A 27,032-nucleotide genomic window follows, 5' to 3' on the forward strand; every position below is an offset into this window, starting at 1 on the left:
TCGTCAGTGGCTAAAGGCTTGGAAGGTGCAACCAAAAACCTGTAAATCCGCTTCCTAGAATGAAACAAAATTGCCAGAAATGACCAGGTAAACACCACTCACATGCTTTTGTAGTGGTCAAAAGAAAGAAGCACCTTTGAACACTAATAGCATAGGATCATGCTAGGACGGATGCTGGAAGCTTACTGGAAGTTTTATGAATTTACTGGACAGCTGCGTAGGACACCAACCAATTAAATGGTCCAGACAGAGTTATTTGAAGGGGTACATTTAATACTTAACAACAAAAACGCAGCGGAAGCCATGCTAACGATATTGCAGCGTTTTATAAAGCATGGATGACTCGTGGTTTTCCAAAGCAAATAAGAGAAACACCGATGTCATGAATAAATCTGAGGAACAACCAAAACTGTCACTAAGAAAAATTTTTGCAGATGATAAAGCAATTTCATTCACTGTCCGAGACCTTACTTGCTGGTACAGTTGTGGTCTTAGCGCCGAGTTCTCAATCATAGTGTGAACCATGGTGATTAAAGGTTCATTCTCTTTCATCTATTTCAAATCAGGAGGAGCATACAGCAAACATCAGTTTACAGCATGGCTAGATTTGAAAGACGACACTGTAAAATATAGCCTCTACTTTAATTTTTTTCTAATAATACAGAAGATTACATTTTACCCCATGCTTTTTATATGTTCCATCATTCAGTAATATCAAACATCTGAAAAGCTTAATGATATCAAATAAATGTAGCAAAACCACATAAAAACACTCAAACCCAATGAAACAATAATTGGACAAACCTTTCCCTTTAAAAAAACTCTTAAAAATAGCTCTGTCTTTGCAAGACATGGAAATGATACAGATTATGCAATAGGAACACTCAAACTTTTCTCAGAAAACCTTTGAAATTACAGTCTTAGTAACTCAATGTAAGTTAAAAAGATAAATGTATTCCCTCAGAACACTGAAGCGAGGTTTTCATCCACGTATCACAAAATGTCTTTGTATACTGCATTGTTTTATATACTTTGGAACTCTGAAACATTTGTCATTTCATTTATCCATCCTCATATATGGGTGTGAAAATATTCTGAGTTTTACATTTCTGAGCTGGTCAGACATCTTCTGTAATGACGTCTATTTATTGCCACGTGCGCAAATGTAGAAGACAGATCTGTAGATCATTACAGAAAAATTGTACACATAGAGGACTCCAGAATAGTATGCAAAACAATTAAGTAGGGATTTTTTAATTTTAAAAATAGACCTTCTTGACAATAAGTGAAAAATTACAAAAAACTGTTAATTTTCATCTCCTACAGAAACTAAAATGTCACTTCAACTATTTCTTTTTCTCCCTTTAGGATTTAATTGTTGTTGTAGACACAAGACTTCTTTTTGTTGTTGTTGTTGTTGTTTTATTAATACTATGTTTTATTAAACATCGTTAAAGTCTGTTCAGCTGGTAAGTTAATCACCCTGTAGAGTGCCTTATCTCAGTAAGCAAGGTGATGGTGCTTTGTCAGGCAGGAAAAAAAAGCAAGCAAGCAACTCCTCCTGCTTGATCCATATTCTACAGCATTACATTAAACAAAATTAGAACTGACACAAGAAGTTGTTCTTCCTTCACTTTAAAGTTTTATCCAGAAAGTGAGTGCACTGGGTGATACCAAAGGTTCTATCAAAAGTAAGATCAACAGTAAGGTCTAAAGCCAAGCTGTCAAACTGCAGACAACTGAAACATCCGTCAAAGAAAAAAATGCTTTCTGGCTGAGATGTTTTATTGAAGTATACTGGTTTGTATGCCTTTTTATTAGGAGGATTTCAACAGCTTCACCTTGTTTAGCTGGTGGGGTTTTTTAAAAGCAGTGTTTCTTTCTGACTTATAATACATAATGTCAAAATTAGTTTCTGTGAAACAATTAAGATTGTTATCATCCAGATTAGAGAAGAAGTGTATTTGCTCAAAAGTTGCTCTGAAACCATGCTCTGCCCTCTAGCCAGCTCCAGCTTCAATTCATAGCACCTCCTCTAGTATTTGTAGTACATGGCTGCTTAACCATGCTCATGGAACACTGAAAATGCCAGCTGTTTCCAGGAAAGTTCCAGTCCCTTAAGCCCTTACAGAACAGACATCGAAAACGAGTTCATTGTAAGACATTGCCAACCATAGTGTCTTCATAGCAGACAAAAACGTCAAACATTTTTCCCCTTCAGGAAATCAGTGTTTCCAAAAAAGCACCGACACCGTTTAATATTCACAAGAGACCCTTCTGTTAAGGGAAGTGAGCACAGGCAGGCTCACACTGAAGAAACTTCTAATAGGGCAAGGAAAAAATGTCTGTATGTTCATAACAGAAGCATGCCTTACTTTTCTCTCTCTCAAAAAAGATTGTTTCTCAAATTTCTGTACAGTAAAGGGCGTGTTTTAAATCCTGTCATACATATGTCTTCTCTCCAGTTAAGGATATCACAAATATCTCTAAAAACTGGAATTAAGATGTTCTTCATACATAAGCAAACTGAAGTGTGAGCTGCCTGATGCCACACAGCAACACATCCAGCAGTCTTAGTTCTCTTACTGTTTCTCCCCAGACACTTCATCTTCCCTTTTCTCTTTACTGATGTAGTATATGCAAACTTCCTCACCAGTTGGAAACGATGTAAAAATACCTCCTTGACATAAGCAATAACTGTTCATATGCCTCGTATGAGACAGCATTTGAGCAGGTATTTTATGTTTTAAACTGTAAAGCCAAGCTACAGACATTTTTTTTCCTCCTTCCTCTTCCTAAATTCTCTCCTGTGCTATGGTAACACCCAGCACGGGTGATGTTACAGTCTGTGCTGTTCTGGTGGCAGCCACTGGCTGAAACAGCAGCTCCCCACCATGACAGACGACATCTCCAATGATGTGCTACAGGTGGCATATGTCTGTGCTCAGATTGGCACTTTTATGTTTCCTCTCAAGCTTCCTAAAATAAAAGCAGTAGCAACAGGACCTTTCCCCTGCCTTTCCTCTGCTTCTCCATCCAAAACAAAGAGGGAAAAAACATTTTTCCTTCCCGTCTTCATTTCCAATAGTACTCCGACACAGTTTTGTTTTCACCCCTCACAGCTCTAGCCCTTGAGACTCTCCCAATTGCTCTCAAAAAGTAAAAAGGAAAAAGCAGCAGAAAGAACAAGAGTGGGAGCTGTGTCAGCTCGCTATCTTCTCCAAAAACTTGAAAAATACAACTAAGAGTTGTATCGTAAATGTTGCTAATACAGGACACAGAATTTTAGGCTGAAACCAAAAATGAGATTTAATAAAAGATATGTGGCTGCACTATCCAAACAGCCGTTGTGCTCTTCCATCCTCCTCTAATTTATTACCTCTCTCCTTCATCATCACAGAAAGTGGGTGATGAAGGGGGAGAAAACAGGAGCAAAACAGCAAGACAGCATGGATGCTGGTAGGGGACCTTCACTCCCTTATTTGACAACTTCTTGTTCAAGTTCTCTTTATCTTTATGCAACCTTTAAAAACTAAAAGAAGCTAAAAAATTAAAGTATCAGCAAAAGTGAAATAAATATATGAACAATTCAACACCTAAGCCATCCACATAAAGAGCCATCTCAACAAAAAAGAATAAAAAGGATGTATAGAGCTTACAATGGGACAAACCAGCGTCGGATATGCTGAGATTACAACAACACACATGCACACAGAATTTCGCAGAGATAACTTCAGCTCAGTAGAAAGGGGCTTTTGAGGCAAAGAGAAGTTTTACTAGCAATACAGAATTAAAATACGTGTTCAAAGACCAGTGTGCTGGAATCTTCTGTACTAACAGAAGAGTGGAACAGATTCAAGTGGGACCTCCTGCCGTGGCTGTATTTACAATGGAGAAAAAGCAGCATGTGTAGCTTTTATCTAAAAAATATGCTCCTGCTTTCTGTTACTGTTATTGTAATTACTGGGTACAAATTCATTCAACAAATACATTAAGGAGACTGCTGGCTTGGATTTAGTAACACACAAAATGCGATCCCTTAATATTTTTTAATGCAGAAGACAGAGATTATATTTGTCCTCTTAACATGTCCCACGCTGACAAACAAATCAGCACTGCTTGGGGTTGTAAGCTACGTCCAAATAACTACTTCCTAAAAAGCAAATCAAACTCTCCCCAGCCTCTCTGGGAAGCTTAAGGCAGCTGAGTGCTTTGAAACCTCACTTGAAGAAAAGGCTACAATAATTCCTTTGGCTCTATGACATCAAAGAAACAACATGGATGGGTATATGTGCATCAGCCTCTTCAAACTTTCTCCCCCAGCCCTGAACTCCAACAACAACAACAAAAATTCTGAAAGCATAATAGAGGAACATCAAAAAGTGTAACAGAAGAATTCCCAAGCATCTCAAAGGGAAACAGCTATGCTAAAAAGAAGCCAAACTAATAAAATGCTACGGGACGTTCTTGAGTTTTGATAAGAATGCCACCTAACCAGCAGACAACAAATTACTATAGCTGTATAAAAGTTTGTGTCTCTACGCATGAACCTTTGTCCTTCTGAAAACTCCTCTGTGTGACCTGAGCAGGAACTTGCTAATTAATGCTGCGTACAGCACTGCAAGTATTGCATTCTTTGTCACTACAGTGTGAGAGTGAAAGATAATAGAACTGGAATTCCACCAAATGCTCTAGGAGAGAGGGTTTTGATTCTATTTTCAGAGACTAAATATGAATCAAGAGAGGAAATGTTTTGTTTAAGTACACTGGGCATTTAAAATTCAAAGCGGGTGACTACACAAGTTGGTTACAGATGCAGATAATGCGGAGGAACGGCCTCAGACTAAGAGAAACATGGGTCTTTTCTTCCCAGCATAAAGGAGAAATGATAATGGATGAAATAATAGAAAGACATAAATGAGACACTAGCCCTAAAGCAAAAACACTCTCAGGAGGATTTACTTAATGCAAATGGATGGTGGTATAATACTAATACAAAGAAAAGAAGAAAAACTGATGGGAAACTAGGACGAATATTTCAATCTGCTCTTCCATCACTTTATGACTAGTATATTTTTGACTTGATAATGATTTCTTACTGTAAGAAGCACTGTAATTTCTTGCATTCTTGGTAAAGGCAATTATGAGATGTTTATGAGACTTTGGCACTTCCCTGAATTAATAACGTTTCATCACATTGCATCTGAGGCAAGTAAAAAGAAAATCCTTCGTACTGCTTTGCATAGTATGCAAAGGCCATTCTCTCCTCCTTATCCTGAGCATTATAGTGACAAGCTTGGCTGATCAGGTAGCAGTGTGGTACATACTTTCAAACCTCACAGGGAGTTGTTCTTCCACAACAATAAATTTTATTTTTGAATATGGAATTATTTTCTTATTCCAAAACATCACAAGCTGGAAATATTTGAGTTGGATGGAACATGTTGGCCTAATTTAGCAATTAGGAGAACAATCCTTTCCCTACTTTTAGACCTCCTGAAGCTCCATAAACAAGGTTAAAATGTTTAGAAATGCAGAACTATCTAACGGGATTGGTCCCTATTTATACCTTGACTCCAAGTGATCAGAGGAACATGAAGTCACTGGCTTAAGAGTAATGGTGAAGAATTTAATTAGAAAAAAGAATATTAGAAAAAGCTCTATAGATTTCCATGTTTTTAACTAGCAGACACCTAGTTGCTTATGTTTCATTTAAGTTCTTATGATTTTCTATGTTCTATTCAAAACTGGCCATTTAAAAACTTCTCAAACACAACTTGCAAACGAGACCCATTTGACCATACAACAAAGCCTTAAAAAGAGGAATGTGGTACTGCAATTATTCCCTTGGCAATAAAGTACATTGTCGGAGACAGAATTATAGTCTTACTCCAAACATTAACACACATTTACAAATTTTATTCTCATAAAAATCTTTAAGAAACAACTGAGTAAAAGGGAAAAAAAAATATTTGCCATACTATGATTTGAAACCTTCTAATGTTTGATCTCCCTTTCATTTTATGTCCTGCAGAAATATCTTATTATTCTTAATTTGGGAAGTAAAATAATCAGAAATACTGATTTTACAAACTGCACGTGTATCATATGAACTTGGAAATACAGTCTCACTTTGGTTAATGATGGTAAAATGCTGCAGTTAGTGTTATTAAAGAAAGGATATGAAGAATAGAAAAAATAACTGGAAAATGGCCATTGTATTCTATACAACTTCAATTTACTTTTTTTCACATTTCAAGTAATAAGCAAAACTAATTTGTGCAACCTAAAATGGTTATGTATTAAATATCCAACTTTATGAAAGTCACTGAAAATCCTTCTTCCCAAGTATTTCTAGCTTGATAGGAGCAGGCAAAAGGCATTAAGAAATGTAAGCACACAAGAAAACTGCAAATCCCACCTGATGATCCAAATATATGGCATTCCTTTGAAGGTGATGCGAAAGAATCTCACTCTAGCAGGCAGCAGTTAGAAGGGAAAAAGGAAAGGGACAGAAGGTGCAGAATGCATGAAAAGAGTTTTTAAAGATGTAAACTAGACAGCGAACTGTTTAACATAGAAATACAATGTTACTTTATCTGCCTTTTTATGAATATGTTAACAAGTTTTGATCTCTAAAGAGAAGTGATGAAATTTCGTCACGAACTGGCCTATGAACTGCTACATTACATTTTGGTTCTACACATAAAATACAGTACACTCAGATGAAAAGTCCACTATATTTGATCAAGCAAGCAACTCTAGACCCTTTGATAAATCTGTTTTAAATGTCCTAATACTTCTGGCAGATTGCAGTAAGATCATATATGTTACGAAGCAATATAAGCAGCAGATTAATCTCATGATCTTTTCTGCCATTTTTGCTTATAACAGCAATAGGTTTAAAGCCCGCAACTTTAAAGTAAACAACAATACATTTAAAATATTCCTACATCACTTAAATCCAGCTAGTATCAAAAAGCTATTAGCAGCTAAGACCTCAAAGGGTTAATAACAGAACATCGTATACACAACCACACTCTATTCTACACCCATAGCAGATGGAGAATCTTGCACCATGGGTAAAATGCACACTGATTAATGAATAACTAAAAGTTAGTGAGAATGGTACATGACACACATTGCTTTATTGCTGACCTTTGGGCTGTTGGCCTCAAGTTTTAGTTGCATGAGCTGTGCTAGTGTGTGTTCCCGGATACTACTCAGTTCAGCTTGCTGCCGTCTCAGCTTTATTAGCAGCAGCGTGAGCTCCTCTGGCTGAAGGAGTGCAGTGTGAGAAGCCAAAGAGTAGAGAAAAGGTTAATTGGTATCCTAAACAACACTTAATTAAAATAAGGCTTCTTAATATCTTTCTCACAATAACTTTTTATAGAGACACAACAAAAGATATACCATTTTTCCCAAATTGACCGTTTTCAGATGTACAACGAAGGGCTAAACTGTAACTACTTGAGTAGCAATTGGTACCGCACATGCCATAAAAATTGCAACTTTCTGAATGCAGGACAAAAAAAGCAGGGACTTTGCAGAAGGAAGGCTGTGCAGCCCTCGAACTTTTTGACATGCATATCAAATTGATGATATTGACTTAAGTGACGGGGGATATAATTCCAACCCCTTAGGATATCATTATCTGTACAGACAACCATTTGAGCTTGGTGGAAGAATAAAAAGCGCCCTCGAGAAAATTCAATTCTTCAAATTTCTACGTCAAGATTAAAAGTAAAAACAAACAAAATAATCCCCAAGAGATAGCTGAACTGTGTCAGAAGCAAGCATCTTTGATAAAATAAAACTGCACAAGCAGGACAAAAATAATTTTCCTTCCTTCCTTCCTTCCTTCCACAGGTCTGAGGCACTGACTTTTGTGACTGAGACGTTCAGTACAGCCTCAGGAAGGGATAAAGGACAGTATTTAAAACCTAAGGTTAAGCGAATAGGGTCACACTCAAATGGGTACTTTTCAGGTAATTCTACATAGAACGGTTTAGGTCAATTTGGAAAAAGCTACCCGAGCCATTCCTCAGAACCACTTCTATTAGCAACACTTCAAAGAAAATAAATCGCTCTTGACATCACAAGTAGTTTTGTTAGGTCCTGTTTGCTTCTGTTTCTTACACTTCTCCAGAACTAAGTCTTATAAGAGGTTAAATACCCATCCAACATTTTAATTTACTTACATGTTATGGGAGCTTCAAAAGGAATCCAAAACACAACCCCAGAAACCTGCTTACTCTCTTCCCCAGTCTCAGAATTTCCCCAAAGCAAGGAAATACAGAAGTAGGCTCCAAAGATCAAAGTGTTAAGTTACTGAAAACCAAATACCAGTTTCTTAGAACGCAGAGAGAAAAATATGTGAGGCTAAGCGTGGCACTGTTGTGAGCCTGCACCGCAGTACCCACCAGGGGGAGCAAGGTATTTCCACACTGCTTCAGCTGTCAAAACCATTTCTTTTGAAGGAAAGCCAGTACCAAAGTCAAAGTGTCCAATGGTCAATCTTACCCTTCTATCACTTTTTCAGTATCTGGATTTAAGATACTTGATTTCAGGAACTGAGCATAAGAATCCAGACGGATATACAAAATGCTTCCAAGTTCTCTCCCAAAAATATGTGACAATGCTTTCAGCAGTTTGAAAACTGTCATCCTTGCAAAGCACAATAAAGTTTATTTTTAGGAACAGCAGAGTCAGAAGTAGCATCTTTGAACAAAAGGAATAACAAATCAATTTATTTTCAAGATCAAAACTTCTCTTGATATGGCTTGCAAAAGCTCAATTTTAGCACATTAAGAATAAACTTATTGTAGTTAAAATACAATGCTTGCAAGCATTTTCATTTTCTATAAAGAAGTCCTAGACTTTCATAGCATTGCAGACAAATCTGTCATTGCTGCCAGTGTTGTGCTTTTGATATAACTCTTGGCACTCTTGTAGCAAACAAAACAGAGGCTTTTGTTTAAAGAGCTACCTGCAGGTTTTCTCCTTTTGGCTTCTGTGATGCTTGTGCTGTGGGCAGCACTTCTGGTTTGTACAGGCAGAAGCTTGGACCTCCTTGCCCCCTACCCTGCTCCTCAGCCCAGCTCCAGCAGCTCAGCCCAGGAGAGCTGATGGGGCCAGGAACTCAAAGATATGTCTGCAGGAAATAAGGCGTGGAGATAAGGCACCAGCAGCCAAAGGCCATCCCTTAAGTTACTAGAGATGCTAAGAATTCATGCTGGGAAGTGCAAGAAACAGCAGTCTAGGCAGTGGAAGGATTAAGTGGGGAGCTGTTGCCCTCAGTCTGATTCACTGTCTGTAGTCTTAATTCATGAACACCTCAGAAAGATTACAGAAAAGAGATAAATATTGTTGAAGCAATGTAAGGAGTTTCGGACAATCTTAACCAAGGGTCATGTTTCGTGTTAGGGAGCTGGACAACATTCACCACCATTATTTTGATGAAATAACTAGAATGAGAATTTCAACTCCATTACAGAAAAATAAGGGGATGTCAGAAAGGACATCATTATTCCAAAAGTGGTTTTAGTATTCCAAACATGTCCAAATGAGGTAAATTTATTTCCAGGATTTTCTTACTAAGTATTGGAGGAAGAAGTATTCTGTGAAACATAAATCTCTAGGAAGAGGTAGAACGAATCACAGACAATTAAAAAAAATCCTTCTTTCTGATAGAAAATCTGGACTCACTGCAAACAGAATATTCTCAGAATTTGATTTAACCACCTCTTTAGTAGCTTAAAAAAATCTGCTAATCAAAATAAAGGTTATATTTAATGCAAGCTTTGAATAGGGAAAGATTTCAGCTCATACTTAAAGAATTACTCTTATAAGTAAATAAATAAGATGAACCAAATAAAAAATACAACTCACTGTTTTGCCTTGGAGGCTCTGAGGAGTAACAGGCTGTAAACTTAGAACTGCTGGCATTGACCTTCTGTCAGGCATATAGACATGCTGTACAAAAACAAAATTGCAGTGTGATCCATAGTTACCTAAAATCTCAATAGTCATTAGGTGCTAAAAAAAAGTCAAGCCCATTTCAGGACAAATCTGCTGTATTTTTGGGTAGCTTTGGCCAGTCATGTTCTCTCCTGACCTTCCACCTCTGACAACAGAGTAGACTACCTCTGAATTTCAGAAATATCCCAGATTTCATTGCACATATCATTAACAGTTCTTGCTTGTGGTTGTTGCCATACTGACATTATGTAAAGAACAATTTTAGTCTTCATATATCATTGAAAGTTATTTAATATCTCTAAGAACTCTGTATAGATGGTTTAAGTCTTAGGTTTACTCTAGTGATTTCATAAAGCCACTCTACTAACTACTTACCTCAGAAAAAACAGGTTTGTGTTTTTAAGTTAATAGGAATGGCTAGCTGTGTAACTGAAGAAGCACAATCTGAGTGGCATGAAAGACTGAAGGGAAACAGGAGTCTTGTATAAAAGATACTGAACATGAAACCAATTATAGCACAAACTATACAGATGGAAAAATACCTGAAAGCAAAACATGGCTGAAATGACTTTCCGCAGAGAAGCTGCACTGATCTCAGTGATACTTCTCAGATTTTGGAGAATTGATTCTTAAATTTTCAGTGCAATTGAAACCTTTTTCCCAAACAAAAATACTCCTTTGTTGATAGGGAACTTAAATCATAAGGACACTTGAGCTAATGATTTAGCAAAAAAACTTCAGGAGTATTTTACAGTCAACTCGAGGAAACGAAATTCTAGGGGGAAAAGTGTACAGACTCCAGTTTTCTTTAGAGATCATCCTAATAACTCCAAGGCATCAAAAGAAATGTCTACCCTCAGTTTTCCATTGGAACCCAAAACAGCCAAACTTGCGGTTGAAGAACAGACAGCAACACATGGAAAGAAAGGCAGGACTTTCAGTCCTCCTGGAGCTCCAGCTAGAAAAGCTGGAAGGGAGAATGCTTTCTACACACACAGCAAACTATTCTATTTTAGAGAAATGTAATATCACAGACAGCAATACTAGGACCACACGCTTTTGTGCAACATCTTACGGCGTGTGTTTTACCTTAGTATGGTGCGCTCTGTGTCTCCGGTCAATAGTTACATCTCCTCTTTGCACTGGTGAAGACACTTCTGATCTGTAGGTCCGCTGTGGAGAATAACCTTGGAAACCTGCTATTGAACCATGAGAAGGCGAGGTGGGAATTGAATGCATCGTCTGATCAGAAATATTCATCATCGTTTTCGGGCTGCTTAAAGTACTGTGTCGAGTGAGGGTTGTTTGCTTATTGTAAAACTGACGTTGCTGCCACTCGTAGAGCTGCCACATTGTGTCATCACGCATTGACCTTCGCTTTTCTTCAGCTGTCACGGGTCCTATGGCTCTGTCGTAAGCTGACGGTGTCACACTGCAGAGGCTCTCTGGTCTTGCTTTGCTGTTTCGGGGCAGCGTTCTGTAGCCCTCTGGGTACCGGGGTAAAGCTTGAGGTCTATGGCTTGGCATGTTTCTTGGTAATGTCTGATACGAGATTATGCTGAAACACAAGTATTCTTTACATTAGTTTACATTTATATTAAAATCATGGCAATAAAATTTATTCAATACAGATGAAGTTTATCCTGCCAGCTCTTATCATTTTTTAGCACTGTCACTTTAAAAACAAGCAAAATATCAAGACGATATTTCAGATTTTATCTCAGATTAACTGCTTGACAATTTAATCCAAACTTCATCTTTTTATCAGTTTAACCACCTAGTAGTGTCAATTACAGATCAAATCAGGTCTACACGTTAGGTTAAGTTTTTTAAGCTCAGAATTTCTATACCGTTCCAAATGTGAGTGCTTAAATGTTTTCTTTTTCCTCAGTGAAAAAGTCTCCTGTTGCTTGCCTAGGAAATAATTAAGCTGTTACAAAACAAACAAACAACAAACATGATTTTTAACAGCAGATTAAGGAAAAAATAGCAGTTATTGACAGGGGACAAAACGGAGGTCATAAGCATTCAGCCCTTGTCTAAATTTCGGATGAGCACTGCTTAAAGCCATTTGCTGCTGATCGCATCCGTGAGAGCTGCTGGCCCAGAGACAACATCCATCTCAGGCTGAACGCGATGCAGCCATCGGAGGGCAGCAGCTTCCAGCTACGCCTCAGCAAGCCCAACCCAAACAGCAACCCTGGAACCTGAAGGCACCAGAGTCTGAAGCCAGCCCTGAGCAGCTTCGGTGCCACAAACACATTAAAGAAACGATGCGCAGCAAATAGCAAGGGGAAGCACTGTGGGTATTTGATCCTTATGAAATAATTATTGTGGAAATTGATGATGGTAAAAAAACAAAAGCAAACCAACAACTCTTTTTCACTGATTATAGCTGAGTATTTATGACCAGCTGTATCATTTTGGAGATGAAAACTGCAGTAAATAGCTTTGCATACAACGTCTGTGGCAGATTCTGAATCTTTCCAAGAGGTAAGAAAGTATTATCCCCATTTTACAGATTGGATAGCCTTTTATTCTCACAGAAAATGATTCTTAATCCTGTTCTCTCATTGCAAAAAGTGCCCACATGCCTCCACATTTCTTTATGTAATATATAATCGATGATAAGAGCTTTTCTTCCTTATTAGAAAAACAACAGCTGAGATATTTTTGGGCTCCACTTCTAACTTTCAAAGTACTGTTTTATTTATTGACAAATGATTATGGTGAAGTCTGATGTTGTCATGAAGGCAGCCAGTAGCCAGATGCAGTTCTTTCAGTAAAGCTCATCTTCTATTTTATTAATTGAATGGACTCTGTAATCCTGCTGGCTCCTTTAAACATCTCAGTGAGAAGAAGAGCTGCATGAAGATCTTAATATGAAAAGACAGCAATGTGAAGTCTGCATAAAACTAGTTATATTCTAGAATATTAAGGAAGATAATGTATCCATCATTTATAGGCAAACCACAAGTAAAACTGATTCACCAATGTCCTGCTGATATTACAATAAGTGCCCTTCCAGTCAAACCCAAAAACAACTCTGGACAGTGCTGCAGCTTGGAATTGCTTTGCATGCAAAAGGACCACCACAGGCAGTTAAGCAGTCGGGCAGCCTCCAAGGCTGCAAACTATTGTCATAAATAGCTCCCTACTAAAGTTCCCATTAGAAGAAAAGATTTCCACATGAGTTCACAGACTCATTAAGAACACCCTCAGAGGTGCCGGGCAGCAATACTTGCTCTGGTGTGCAAGGAGATCCTTCCTCTGTGTTTCAAACATTTGAGAAGGGTCTTACTGCAGCCTAACCAGACCTTTGTCCCAAACTTTTACGTAAACAGCAGCTTCTTTCTACTCTCAGCCTCAAACTTCGGTTCTGCTTAGAACCCAGAATCTGGCAATCTGAACGAACAAACAAACCAAAAAACCCCACACATTTTCAAGACATCACTACGCATTAGAAATTCTGGTGGTTACTCAAGGCCATTTCCACACAGAAGTAGAAGGGACAGCACAACATCTCTTTCCCAGCTTCTTAGCTTTTTGCAGAGCTGCAGCTCAAAGCATGCTTGTGCATTCAGTGCTCCCCTTAAAGCAACAAATGTCCCCATAATCAAGAATAAAATGCTGTTAATTAGAGAATATTCTTAATAGTACTTCCCATTACAATGAAATCAGTTATAGGATGTTATGCTTGCTCACCACCAAAAAATGGCACAGCCCTTCAAATTTCTACCATTTGTACGCAAGTTTTACAGTCCCATTAAAAAAAAAAAAAAACCTAATTGCAACAAGGAACTTTTTCATTTCTCATTATGGAAGCATACACAATAAAATAAAATACATTAAAATAAATGGTTGTGCAAGTCATTTTATGTAGTGCAGATCTGAACTTGAGCAAAATACTTATGTTGTGTACTTCATAAAGAAGTGCTGTCAATGGTTTATGGGCTGCTTAGACCCAGTTCTGTGACTAATGGGGCAGGGGACCCATGGGCCCATACCCCAGGAAAGAGGAATGGTGGGGGAGAAGGTACAGGGTAGGGAGATGGGTCTAAAAGCAAAACAGCAGCAATATAATAAATACATTAACTATTCCTAATTATATTTAATGAAAAAGGAAAGTCAGTGGGGAAATTTTTAGCCAGTTTTGGAAAGCCTAAGACAAACTAGTGAAAATTCCTGCTGTTCTGCAAAAACTCAAAAAGTCCCCAGTCACTACAATTTCACATTTTGGGAAAACAGATCTTCTGAACTTGGTTTTATCATAAGCTCTGCTATCTATCTATACGTGAAATTCCTTTCAGCTCTTCAAAACATCTCCTCTAATATCACCCGATTATTTCTAATCTAATGCAATATTTACTGTTATTTTAAAAATATTTTACTGCTAGAGCTGCTTGTCTGTAAGGCAGGCATGGAAGCAGTGCCAGAAAGAAAAATAGGTATCACGACAAGATTCAATATTGTCAGTCATTCACATGCAATTTCAAAGCTTCAAGAATATGCACTGGAGCCCAGTATTAGAACTGGGAGTTGTTTAATTTCACACGAAAAGAAGCTTTAAGCATCTAGTTAGTTAGATTACTCAGACTTACTCTTAGGTAAAGCTTCTCTCTCTCTCCCTCTGATTATATTTTGTTTCAAAACTGACTGGAATATTTTTGAAGCATTTTAGATAAATACTGGTAGAAGAATTTAACATAAAAACACAGAGCACAGGCCACTAATAAGATTAGATTTTAAGAAGGAAAAATAATTTTTACGATTGATGTCACACTCTCTCTGCTAGGATAGAGCTATTTCTAACATCTCAAAACATTTTCTGACTATTTATTAATAGCTTATTAATAATCATTCAATGATAGTAAAAGGTGACCTTTACATCTGTTCTCAGTAGGCATCCAGGCACTTCTTACAGAGTACAATACATAATACTCTATGAGAATATTTACATAGTAGTGACTGAAAAATAAAGCAAGTAGCCAGGATACAAGCTTATCTGGTAGAAAGTCCAGTTTAAAAAATAAATAAATACATAGCACTTACCCTCTCGCTTCCTCCTCTTGCCCTTTTCCTCTTTGTATTTTAATCCACTGTTCCAACTGCAGCATTGAATTAGTTCTCTGCATAACTCGTTCAGATTCCATATGTGACTGAATTGCATTGTGCTGACTGCCATCTCCAGTATCTGCCAGGACAACACCAACAGCTTTATTCTCAGCTCCATTTAAATGAACTGGTCTGAAGTGTCCAGCCTGAACTGTGGTTATGGGAAGAGTCCTGTATTCTGATCCCAAAGGATTTAGCTTCACACTGTTAATTTTTGTTAATGGTTTATCTTGACCAACTTTCTGGAATCCGTATTTTTCAGCTTCCAAAGCCTTCTTCTCTTCAGTTTTGTTCACGTCTCTGTTTCTCTGGTTATTTTGTGCCTCTGGCTTAATTAGCACCCGATGGTTTGAAATATTATTGGCCTCTCGAGGTGGTGTATTTTCAGAGGTAAACTTCTCAACCCTAGAAAGGAATATAACAAATTGTAACACCAAGAAAACATTCATTTATGATAATAAGAAGAAAACAAAAAGAAAATCTCTTTCCTGTTTACCAGGGCATTTTCAGTTATCACTGTCCTGCTGTTTTAAACTAAGCTGTTTCATAGAAAAATCCAGGATGCGTTTTCTCAATTATCAGTGACAATTTCTCATTTTCTCGCCCTTTTTTTTTGGTCCCTCACTCTCCATGCTCCTCTTTCTTCGCTATTTAAAAAAATATTTGTGAGATAGGGCTTTTTTTTTTTTTTTGTTAAAGACAGCTTCATACTAATCCCCCTGATAAAACGTGCATTAAACAAGACCAAAAAGCCAGACTCTGAAAAAGCAGAAGTTTGGTTCCCAGAGGGCTGGACATTTAAACAGTGAAAGTAATCAGTAGTTCTCCAAAAGCCAAAGCTTCCAGAAATCAACACCCTGAAATTCACGCCACTTTTAAAGCTATCTTTAAAAATGGTAGCAGACTACACTGCTGAATAGCTTGTAATTCACCACACTGCTGGATTTAACATATTACAAGGTCTTTTTAAGGAAACAACTTTTCATGGTCCCCGGCATGAATTGGGTTTCTCTGGTATGCCATCTCTTTGAACATCATACATTTTATGGAAAATAACTGTGGCTTCCCTAAATTTAGGAAGGAAGATAGCTGCTGACTAAGGAAAGAGTACCACAAAAATAATGATATTTTTCAACAGTTACTGCTTCGCAGTACTTATGCAAGTAAGGAACGTATATAGTTCAGTTAGCCATTTTCCTTTTAAAATTTCAGAATGTCAAGAAGCTGTATGTTCTTCATCACTGGGACATTATCTGAACATCCAGCTCAGACAGTGACATTTTTTAGCGTGACTTAGTAGAAAAACAAAAACAAAAAACAAAATAAAACAAAAAAAGCTGAAAAGTTTTGGTCAACGGTTTTGGGACTGGGAGGAAGCATCGGTTTTTAAGATTACATCTCTTTATAAAACCAAACTAAGAATAACATTTCATTTTAAGATGATGTCAAACTAATCTTTCCCATTTTTTTCATCTTTTTTTTTTTGTGAGGGAACGTTATTCATCTTTTCAGTTGTGCTCAGTTCAAATACCTAATTATAGGTATTAACTAGATAGAATAACCTAGAAAGACCATCACGTATACAAATGACCAAGAGCACAAGACCACTCTTCTGATATGTGGTCTGCTTCCAAGTAGCTACACTCATAAGAGTAAGCATTTTTGCTTATGAGGTCAAGGTCTATAATAAGTAAGTCCACACTTCCCTGACATATTATTTAAGCCATGAATTCCCAAAAAGTCATCTATCTGAAACACAACTCCAGTAAATATATAAAGGATGGAAGACTGTAATGTACTTGAAAAACATCCATTGTTAACGAAGTTGGGTGATTAATTTTATGTGCACCTTCCATTATCACTCTGTGTTTGCTATGAATTCTCAGTATGTGAAAGGAATGAAGAACTAATTTTATAACTACACCAATTCAAACAACAGCAGGACATCAGTGTCTGCTGCACACTGTATCTGAGTTTGTATGAAACACACACATACTTCTGTATTTCACACTGCAATACCTCACGAGTGCATAAGAGGCACGATATTTCTCCACACCTTTTTCTGACATATAGGTGATGAACCCAATGTCTTTCACTGCTAAAGTCAAAAATTAATACACGGAGCTCTAAATAGTCTTTTTTCTTTATTTTCTAACCTGTGATTATACCTGAGCTGCTGACATGAAAGTGCACATGCATCGAATGTATTACAAATGAAAATATTCATATCAATACATCTAAAAAATGTATATCTCTGCCTACTTAAATTGTTGTTACTTCTATATAGCTTTTTTTTCTTGTACATAGCTATTAAGTACAAGTGTTAGATGCATCTGATGCTTTCTGAAAGCAGAAAGTAAAGGGTAAAATTTCTGCCACCAATAGACTGATTGTAGAGAAAAGAAGTCTTAATGTAGAAGCAGTTTCTGTATAGAAAGGGAGGACATGTGCTAGAACTGCTACATCTACATCACGTTTTTTATAATTTCCAGTTATCAGCAAAGAAATACTATGCTCATCTCCTGCTGCACTTTCAAAGTGAGGGTTAGTTAGTTTGTTGTTTTTTTCAGAAACTTTAGAGTATCCCAAGACCCAATATTTCTGACTGGGTTCTTCCTTAATGTTACATGAAGAACTGGATCACCTCCTCCCTTCACCTCAAAACTCTATGACCTAATGTTTTACCACAATCTAAAGGAATTTCCCAAAAACTCAAAATGCCATTTCCTACAATTAACAAGTCAAAAATGCCATTAAAATTTCATCAAGGGTTTGCAAATAAAGTACTCCTTTGGAAATACTCTTAAACACAGGCTGTACTGTATGCAGCGTGCCATAATACTACCATAATACCACCAGGTATCCTCTTACATAACATGTTACATCAACCTCCCTCAGAGTGCTTTACAGTAAGGAAGTAGTTGCCTTTTTACAGATGGAAAAACGGCGCTGCAGATGGAGAGTGGCATCTCTAAGGACATTCATCAAATGGACAGAAAAACAAAGCCTTAGCATAACGGTCTATTCACATTATCATATTACTTTCCACTGGAGATGTTAATTGGAAAAAAAATAATAGTTTTCTCCTACCACTTGTTACTATGGTTATACGCATCAGAGCCAAGCATTTCTATTTGACATTCTTTCTAATGATCTTACTCATGGTGTGACATTCAAATTGATAAAAATAGACTTTGGGGCTTGCCTTTAAGTTTTAGGCAGATTAGACAACGCAGTGTGAGCAAGAGATCTCTTTTAATAGCAGTGGTTACAAGTGAGAAGGAATCATCAGTAACTAGTATGCAAATGTAAGAAATAGAAATCTATATTTATTTGTCTCCATGTTTGTATGTGGCTCTCAAAGGTTTTCAGCAAGGCTTGTGTTTCATATACATGTTTCATACTGAATGCAATTTATAGATTTCTACTACAAAACAAATAATATGTAGGGAATGGTACTATGAGGAAAAATACTATTTTCAGCTTCTATAAACAATTATAAACAAATACAAAATTCTAAATCAGATGAGGGGGTTATGTAGTCAATTACCAGACAAACATGACGACTGCACAAAGACAGCTAGAAGCATTTGAAAAGAAAAAAACATGTTTTTCAAATGTAGCACTGTCAGTAAGCCCCCGCTGTGGATGTTGTTATGCTAACAAGTACTTTTTTGGCAGCTTAGCTTATGCTGTTCAGGGAGAGTAACTACAGAAGAAGAGAAAAATCTTCTCTTAGAATACATTGCAGTGCTCAAGAGGAAGACACAAGGGCTCTAACACACACAGTTAACAGTAAAAGTGCAGGAAAATCATATTCAGATGTTGGAGTGTAGAGAAATAAGTATTTGGGATGGAATGATTGCTGGTAGACATGTGGATGGATATTAATATCCACACACACAAGCAAACAATTAGTACTGTAGACGCAGCTTGACTGTGATCTGCTGTGATATGACACCGAATGAGTAAAATGTTTTGCTAATAAAGAGAGGTTATTTGAGATCGTACTTGGAGTGATAAGCTTAGGCAGCACTTGCTAATTACAGTATTTCTTGTTATAATTTTGAAAAGTTTCTCAGTATATTACAAAATTTGAATTTACTATGTAGGAAAAATGAAAACAAAAATGATTACGAAGGAATAATTACAGTTAAGCCAATAGGATCAATTACTATTTGTCCTGTCCTACAATTATACATGAGAAGGGAGCTCTTCTACTGCAAGCTGCTGATCAGTTCTAAAATAAATAATTCTGTTTTTCTCATCTAAGCATCTCATTTCTGTATTATATGATTCATTGTATTTTGAAAGTAAGAATATTTGATGGAAAATCTGACAAAAATAACCAACAGAATTTAATGTTTCAATTATGTTTTAACTTTTCTTCTCTCTAAGTAACTCTCGTGCTCAAGAAAAATCAAGACACATTCCAGCTCTTTGACTATTGGGATGGTATCATAAGAGATTTATTACCGGGTAATTTATATTACCAAGAACAGGAGAGTGGCTCAGTTGGGTTAGAGAGTAAGTTTAATAACTCCAGCCATTAGCAACTTAGTCTGTTAGAAAACTGCATTCAGTCCTGTGATAGATTTCTAGAACAGATAGAATAGAGAGCATAAGACACTGGTGGAATTTCTGATTGAACCCAAATAATTCCTTCTTAAACCCATGTGCATTCCCAACTCCAGGTTACTTAAAGATGAGGTAACAATGAACTTAATTCTTAACAGATTCTTACAGGGAAGTATTTCTTCTGGATAAGATCATATTATGCTACATGGTTCGTTTTAAGAATTGGTTTGATAGCTAAAAGATGGTCTCTTTAGAAACAGATGTCTGGAAGATTTTTTTCCTTATTTTAATTAACAGATATGAAAGTTTTAGGGACTTCAATGGTCTTGGAGTATATTACTAACAAATTTTTCAAAGAGGTCAATTTTTCCATTATGTTTATTTTTATTTTGCCTGAATTAAAACAACAGAGTAGTGTTACAGACTTGCTTTTCCTGTTTCTAACACTTGTTTTGTCTGTCCGTAAGCACATTCATCTTGATAACCAAGCAGGAAACTGCTCATTTTTATGTCAAGTGTTTTTCTACTACTTCAGTGTGTGCCACTGTGATTCACCAAGGACTAAGATAAGCAACTGAAGCAATGCAAGGCAGATAGTAGGAGCATGTTGCTGGATGAAAAGCAATAGATAAGCTCAGCTATACTGGGAATCCCTACCATTTGCCTGTACACTATCAAGCACTTGAAACAGGCAGACATCAGTGTTGGAATATGCACTGCAGCTGTAGAAGGGGACAGGAACATAACCAAATATTTAGGAAAGCTGGAATGCCCTTAACTGCCATGGGCTGCAGATCAGTCATGCTAAAGCAATCACAGAACCACAGCTTAGAAAGAAGGACTATCTCACAAAGCCGGACCAACTGTCAGGGCAAGCTTACTGTGTGTCTTGATGGGCACTGAGGCAGCAAGCGTGACTGTACAGGTACAGTAATAAATTGAATAAAAGAGTGAATATCTACATCAATATTTTAATTTCATTTGCTCCCTATGTTACAACAGATATCACAAATCATACTGTGTAGCATTTGTTCATACATTTTAACTTGTTAAATATGCTTTATTACATTGACTATCGTATGGGAGACTATGAAAACACTTATTAAGGAGATTCTGTCAGAATCATACTTTTTTCCGATTCTTTTTTTTTTTTTTACTATAAAGATATGCTTTCAAATGTTCAGTCTTACAGTACTACACAAGCCAAATGAAGTCCTTTCATTAGCTTAGAAAGATTTGGAGTGACACATGTCAATATTACTCTTCCTACAGTGCTTATACATTCAAGATAAGATTTTTGCTTGAAGTGAAGCGGGTCTAAAATCAGTTTTCTGTCTGTAAGTTATCACCAGCTATCTGCAGTACACTTACAATGCAAGCCAACATTGAGTTTTAAATTTATTATTCACTAAGTTAAATGAGATATTTTGTCAATGTATACTCATCACTTTAAGTGCAATCACTTTTAGAAAGTTCTCAATTCAGAAATTAAAAGGTAAAAATCTTATCATCAAAAAAGCATCAACCTGTTTATGCTCTTATCCTCCTCTGCTTATCCTTTCCCCTACAATATCCAAACAAATGGCGTGTTACAGGACACAGAGCAAAACAAGTTCATGTACAATATGAAATCTTACATAATAAGACCAAGTGTCATGACTGTAACTGAACCTACCGTTCCTCATTTCTACAGGCTGAAATCTTTTATTTTCTGTAATTTGGGGAAAATAGACATGATAGCTCACAGTCTGATGTGCTGTTTTTCCCAAAGTATGGAGAACAATGTTTTTTTCTGTTAATCTATAACACAAACAAAAATTGTAACCTTTTCTTTCTTTGGTACCTATGTCTATGGGATTTTATTTATTTTTACATTTAAGATTTCTCAGGATTGCTGTCACTCATTTAGCTCCAGCATAGCAGGACCTAAGGGACTGCAGAAGTAAATCAAGTGAGGGCAGCCATCAGCAACAATTTCTGTGCCATCAATAACAAGGAGCTTTTAAATTTTCTATTGATGAGGTTTTCATTACAGATGTCATGAAGCTGGCCCAAGGGACCACAGTCAGAGAGAAAACAATTTTTACTGGGCAGATAGCAGCAGGTAATAGTTTCTGAGAACACTTGGCTTCCAGTGATGACTCATTTTTTGTTATCAACATGTGGATACATAAAAGATAAGCCTGAAGAACAGATAAGTATAATTTTAACAACAGCACGATGAGCAGAAATGTGCAGATCCATCGGTGCAGCTGTCTGATTTGACCAGAAGCTACAACTGTGAATTTCATACTTAATACAGATGTAAGACAAAGACTATTGCCAGTAAAGTTACTATACAAGAAAAGGCTCTGGGGAGACTTCAGTCCTTGATGTGGCCTTCTAGTACTTGAAGAGAATGTATACACAGGAAGGGAAACAACGGCTTACTCGGGTTGATAGTGAGTGACAGGACAAGGGAGAATGGTTTTAAACTAAGACAGGGGAAATTCAGGTTAGATGTTAGGAGATGGTTTTTTACTCAGAGGGTGGTGACGCAACTGGAACAAGTTGCCCAGAGGGGTTGTGGATGCCCCATCCCTGGAGGATTCAAGGCAAGGCTGGATGTGGCTCTGGGCAGCCTGCTCTAGTGGTTGGTGACCCTGCCCATGGCAGTGGGGTTGAAACTAGATGATCTTTGAGGTCCTTTTCAACCCAGGCCTATCTATGATTCTATGATGATTCTATTGTTCTTCAGCGAGAATGGCACAGTAAATCAAGCATGCCTTTGCACTTCCTCTGATGCCACTGGCTAAAGGAACTGGTCTTCTTTTTTCTCCTCTGCCCCTTACACTCAAGCCATCCATATTCATTACAAATAGGCAAAATTTTAACCAATATTATTAAATGAGTAGGAGTTCCTGAATAGAAAGAGAAATCACCTCAGACAATTTATGTACTATTTAAAGGTGTAATCTTCATTTAAATAAGGCAAATTAAGCAGAAGAAAGCAGTAGACAATTCCTCTGTTTTATGAATCTATGTTACCTTTTCACAGGCTCGGTCTGCACAAGTGCTGCATCTGTCATGGCTTTCATCCACAACTCCATTTCCTTTCCTGTATCTGTGCAGAAATAATATGTCCTCATGTTTGGATGAGCTGCCTGATTGGAAATGACATGGTCATTGCAATAAAAATGTAAGATTCTGTAAAAGAAAAGAGGTAAATTATATTACTACATACGTGCTCTGATTTCTTTCATAATAAAATTTCTGAAAACTATTATCAGAAAAAATACACTACGTCAGTGTTAAGTTTCCTTTTCATTGTATTTGTATTTCCAAAATAATGGCCTACAATATTCAGTCATAGCTGTTTCTTCATTAACATGTCTGATAAAAGGCCCTTAACATTATGAGTTCTATTAAAAACAATCTCAATTATACACTAATGTAAATTAATATAGTTGATTAATACAAATAAGACTTTGGCATAGGCTTTTTTGCCATCTTAATGATACAGTAAATTTCAGTTTATACTCACCACATTAAATCAAAGATGTGCTGCTTAGCAGGCCAAACGAAGAACCAAAAGGAGCTCATAAAAGACAAAAAAGCCAAGAGAGAGTATTTAGTAGAGTGTTTTATATCATAATTAAAGATTAGCTGTGAAACACTCCTAAGTGATTCATATTTGTGATTTAATTGATAATAAAACATTATTTTTATTTATATGTAAAGATACATTGTATCTAAATAACTACAGAACTTTTCATTAGTGGGTAATTTTAGCTGTGGATGCAGTTTACAATTCTAAAACTCCCCACAGCATTTAAGAGCAATGAACTAAAAATAAATGACTAGTAAATACGTGATATTTATCAATTTTCTTGCTCTAGTAACTATGTCTGCATTTACATCAGACTAAAAATGCCTGTGAAACCTTTATTTACCATATTATGAAAAAATCAATCCCAGAAGCTGCTAGTAAATCTTTAATTTATTTTTAGTTTTTGCATAACAACTCAGCAAAATGAGTTCTGATCACTTGGTTATTGTGCTTTCAGACATAAAACAAAAAACTGATTTCCTTACCTTAAAGGCATATTTGCGGTTAATATGGTCCTCAGGAGAAAGCACAGATATCTGAAAACTAGGCAATAGTATGCTACCGAGTATTCCTTCTTCTTTCTCATCTGTGAATAAACACACATTAAATTAAATCAGAGAAACAAAGTATTTTGATACATAACACTCATATTCAGACACTTATCTGAAAGTCTCCACTGAACAACACATGGCCAGTAACAAGAAGCTTATGTGAGCCAACCACTGTGTGCCCAGGAAGCCAAGAAGGCCAATAGCATCCTGGCTTGTATCAGAAATAGTGTTGCTAGCAGAAACAGGGAGATAATTGTACCCCCATACTCAGACTTGGTGAGGTCACACCTCGAGTACTAGGTTCAGTTTTGGGTCCCTCAGTACAAAATATTGAGGTCCTGGAGTGTGTCCAGAGAAGGGCAATAAAACTGGTGAGGGGTCTGGAGCACAAGTCTTGTGAGAAGTGGCTGAGGGAACTGGGACTGTTTAGTCTGAAGAAGAGGAGGCTCAGGGGAAGACCTTATACCTCTACAACTACCCAAAAGGACACTGCTGTGAGGTGGGAACTGGCCTCTTTTTCCCACGTAACTAACAATAGGACTAGATGGAATGGCCTCAAGTTGAGCCAGGGCAGGTTCAGGTTGGATCTTTGGAAAAATCTATTTACCAAAAGAGTGGTCAGGCACTGAAAAGGGCTGCCTAGGGAGGTTGTTGAGTCACTGTCCCCACAGGTGTTAAAGAATCGTTCAGATACCAAGGGACATGGTTTAGTGGGGAAATATTGGTGGATGGTTGACTAGATAACATTGGAGGTCTTTTCCAACCTCGGTAATTCTATGATTCTATGATCTCGGAAGAAAACATTAGAGAATCCCAAAGCCAGACCCATTTGTTATGCAGCTATCTATATACTTGTATGATCCTGTAAGTGCGTGGCCCAAAAATTCTGCTCAGCACATCTAACCCACCTGAATACAGCCACTTTTGACATCTTTTCTTAAAGATGGGCAAGCATAAATATACTCTCCTGAAAATGCCAATTCTGTGAAAGTTTAAATACATGAGCTGTCTTACAGAAAACACCAAGAATAGCTTCACCTGGAGGTTTTTCCTGTGGATCAGTGCTTACCTACGTAAGACTGCAACACTGAAAAGAAGTAGGAAATTAAGCCTCTAATTTGGTGGCAGGAGCAATACCTGCAATCTATTGTCTACTCTGTAAAAAAACTGCATTCTCCTAACCATTCACTGATACTGGGCATATGAAGCTAGGAAATTGTTATAATTTCCCTGAACACTTTACGCTCAATTACATTCTATTTGTACAAATAAATACGTGTCAGATCATTTGCAAAACAAACAAAGAAAACACCCCTTTCACTGAACCTTGTTTTATATACAACTTAAAGAAAACAACTTATAAATAATAAACTGACATTTTAATTGGAAACCACAACTAGCTCTCAAATCCAATTATGCCTTGATAAAGGAATAATTGGATGAAATTCACAAAGTCAATCTTAATTGTATTTCAGACACAGAACTGCAATTCACATCCTTTATCTTAGCAGATCACACAATAAAGCTTCCCTTAGTTGAATCACAGAATCATAGGAATCAACATCATTGAAGATGTTGTCCACTACAAATGTTATGTATCTATGAAATTAAGATGCAAAACTGGTATTTCAAGTTGCTTCAAGCATAGAAAATTAATGCTGCTGCAATTAAAAGATTTTATATATCTATATATATATATATGCAAATAGCACCAAAGGACAATGTTACATTTGGGTTTGAAAATCTCTTCCTGGTTCTCATCTACTCACTAGATTCAGAATAGCGACATCTTTCACTTAAGTTATTCATAAATGTAAAGCTCTATCCAGATACAATGAGATATTAGATGTCAAAATTATGCTTAGATAGCTTTTTAACTGAAGAACATAGTATAAAAACATTTTGATTAAAAAATAAATATGAAATGAAAGGAGTAGATTTACTTTCAAGTATTCAACTGTCTACTCTTTAAACATTTACTGGACACACACAGAAGAATTTTGCTGTTTTTTTCCCTGTTCCAGAATGTGTGGCAAAGTTGGGGCTTTCCACTTTATTTGGACTGCTTTTGAGGGGGAAATAGTTTCTTCTGCTGTTAGCTTACACTTAAACTTGTTTATTATTATGTCACACCTAGTAGTGTCATATGGAAGCATTAAGCATTTGTGTTGCATTGAACAGCTATGTATCAAAGACTTTGGTCTTTGCTAAAACAAACTGCTACATTCTGTTTCCAGATTTTTAAAATCTGTATCAGAACAGCTTTTATCTACATGTTATACTGCTCCAATCCCATCTTTACTTGTATGCTGTGCATGAATAATTCAAGGAAAAAATAGCAGATCTTCTGTTCAGTTCAAAGGTCTTTTATTTGTTGCAACAATAACCTTCCAATATGAGAGCAAGCAGCCTTTTATCCTTCAGTGAAAAAGAAAAACATCATTCTCTAAGCTCTGGAAAAGTACAGTGAAATCATTTTTAATCTACAAATTAGATTTAAGCACTAGCTGCTAACACTGTAACACAATCATAAAAGTTCAGAAAGATTTACTAACATAACAAAAACAGAACTAAACAACCCAACAAACCAGTAACTACAATCAGGCAACCAGAAATCCTGTTTGGATTTTCCCCCTTTCCATTTGGTTTGCATCTGAGAGACAATTAATACAAGAATTTAAAAGCACAGGGGCTGAAGTGTCTATTTTTTTTTTGTTGTTTCAATATTGGTAGCTATTTCTAATACTTTTAAGACTCACTATATATCAGTTTAGTGAGTTTATAAGTTTTAACTGCTTTCTAGTAAGAGTGATAGCTAAAAGATAAGTTTATTACGTAAACAATTTAGAACATATTTCAGCTTATGTGGTACATTAGAATGTAGAATAGGAAACATTATAAAGCTGATTGGGTGTACTTTATTATTGTTTTTCTTAAAATACTGCAAATCAAAGACTGCAAGTCAATTTAATCTGTTCTTCACAAGCAGCAAAGCAGCACTTTCTTTAGAGCCTTTCAAAGAGAAAGCTTGAGGACTTGCTGAAAATTAGAAAGCTCCTCAAGAAAGCACAAAGTACTTAATGACCACTTGGTTCAATGCAGTGTAACACAATTGATTGCCTCCATGACTGGAATTACAGCTTAATTTTGACTCCACAGCTGTCTAACAACATATACTTTTTGGGTAAAGATACAAAGCCGGTGATTATATTTCAATA

General features: G+C 36.7%; 1 protein-coding gene across 11 annotated transcripts in view; it reads right to left on the reverse strand.

The window, feature by feature from the left end:
- PLEKHA5 (pleckstrin homology domain containing A5) overlaps window positions 1–27,032 on the reverse strand; it is a 165,220-nt gene that overhangs the window by 28,045 nt on the left and 110,143 nt on the right. For 4 of the 11 annotated variants that reach the window (XM_065742508.1, XM_065742512.1, XM_065742510.1 and 1 more), the window contains exons 8-12: window positions 23,749–23,849; window positions 22,702–22,817; window positions 15,034–15,501; window positions 11,071–11,539; window positions 9,892–9,975 (exon numbers count right to left, since the gene is read on the reverse strand). In XM_065742508.1, coding sequence (XP_065598580.1) covers window positions 9,892–9,975; window positions 11,071–11,539; window positions 15,034–15,501; window positions 22,702–22,817; window positions 23,749–23,849 — 1,238 coding nt within the window. Of the gene's footprint in view, window positions 1–471; window positions 553–6,421; window positions 6,476–7,158; window positions 7,279–9,891; window positions 9,976–11,070; window positions 11,540–15,033; window positions 15,502–22,701; window positions 22,818–23,748; window positions 23,850–27,032 lie in introns of all 11 variants that reach the window. The other 7 variants (XM_065742506.1, XM_065742509.1, XM_065742515.1 and 4 more) reach the window with 3 other exon arrangements.

The sequence above is a fragment of the Cyrtonyx montezumae genome, unplaced genomic scaffold (assembly GCF_038088225.1).
Source record: "Cyrtonyx montezumae isolate F1298 unplaced genomic scaffold, pur_monq_1.0 scaffold_3, whole genome shotgun sequence".
Classification (NCBI taxonomy): Eukaryota; Metazoa; Chordata; class Aves; order Galliformes; family Odontophoridae; genus Cyrtonyx; species Cyrtonyx montezumae.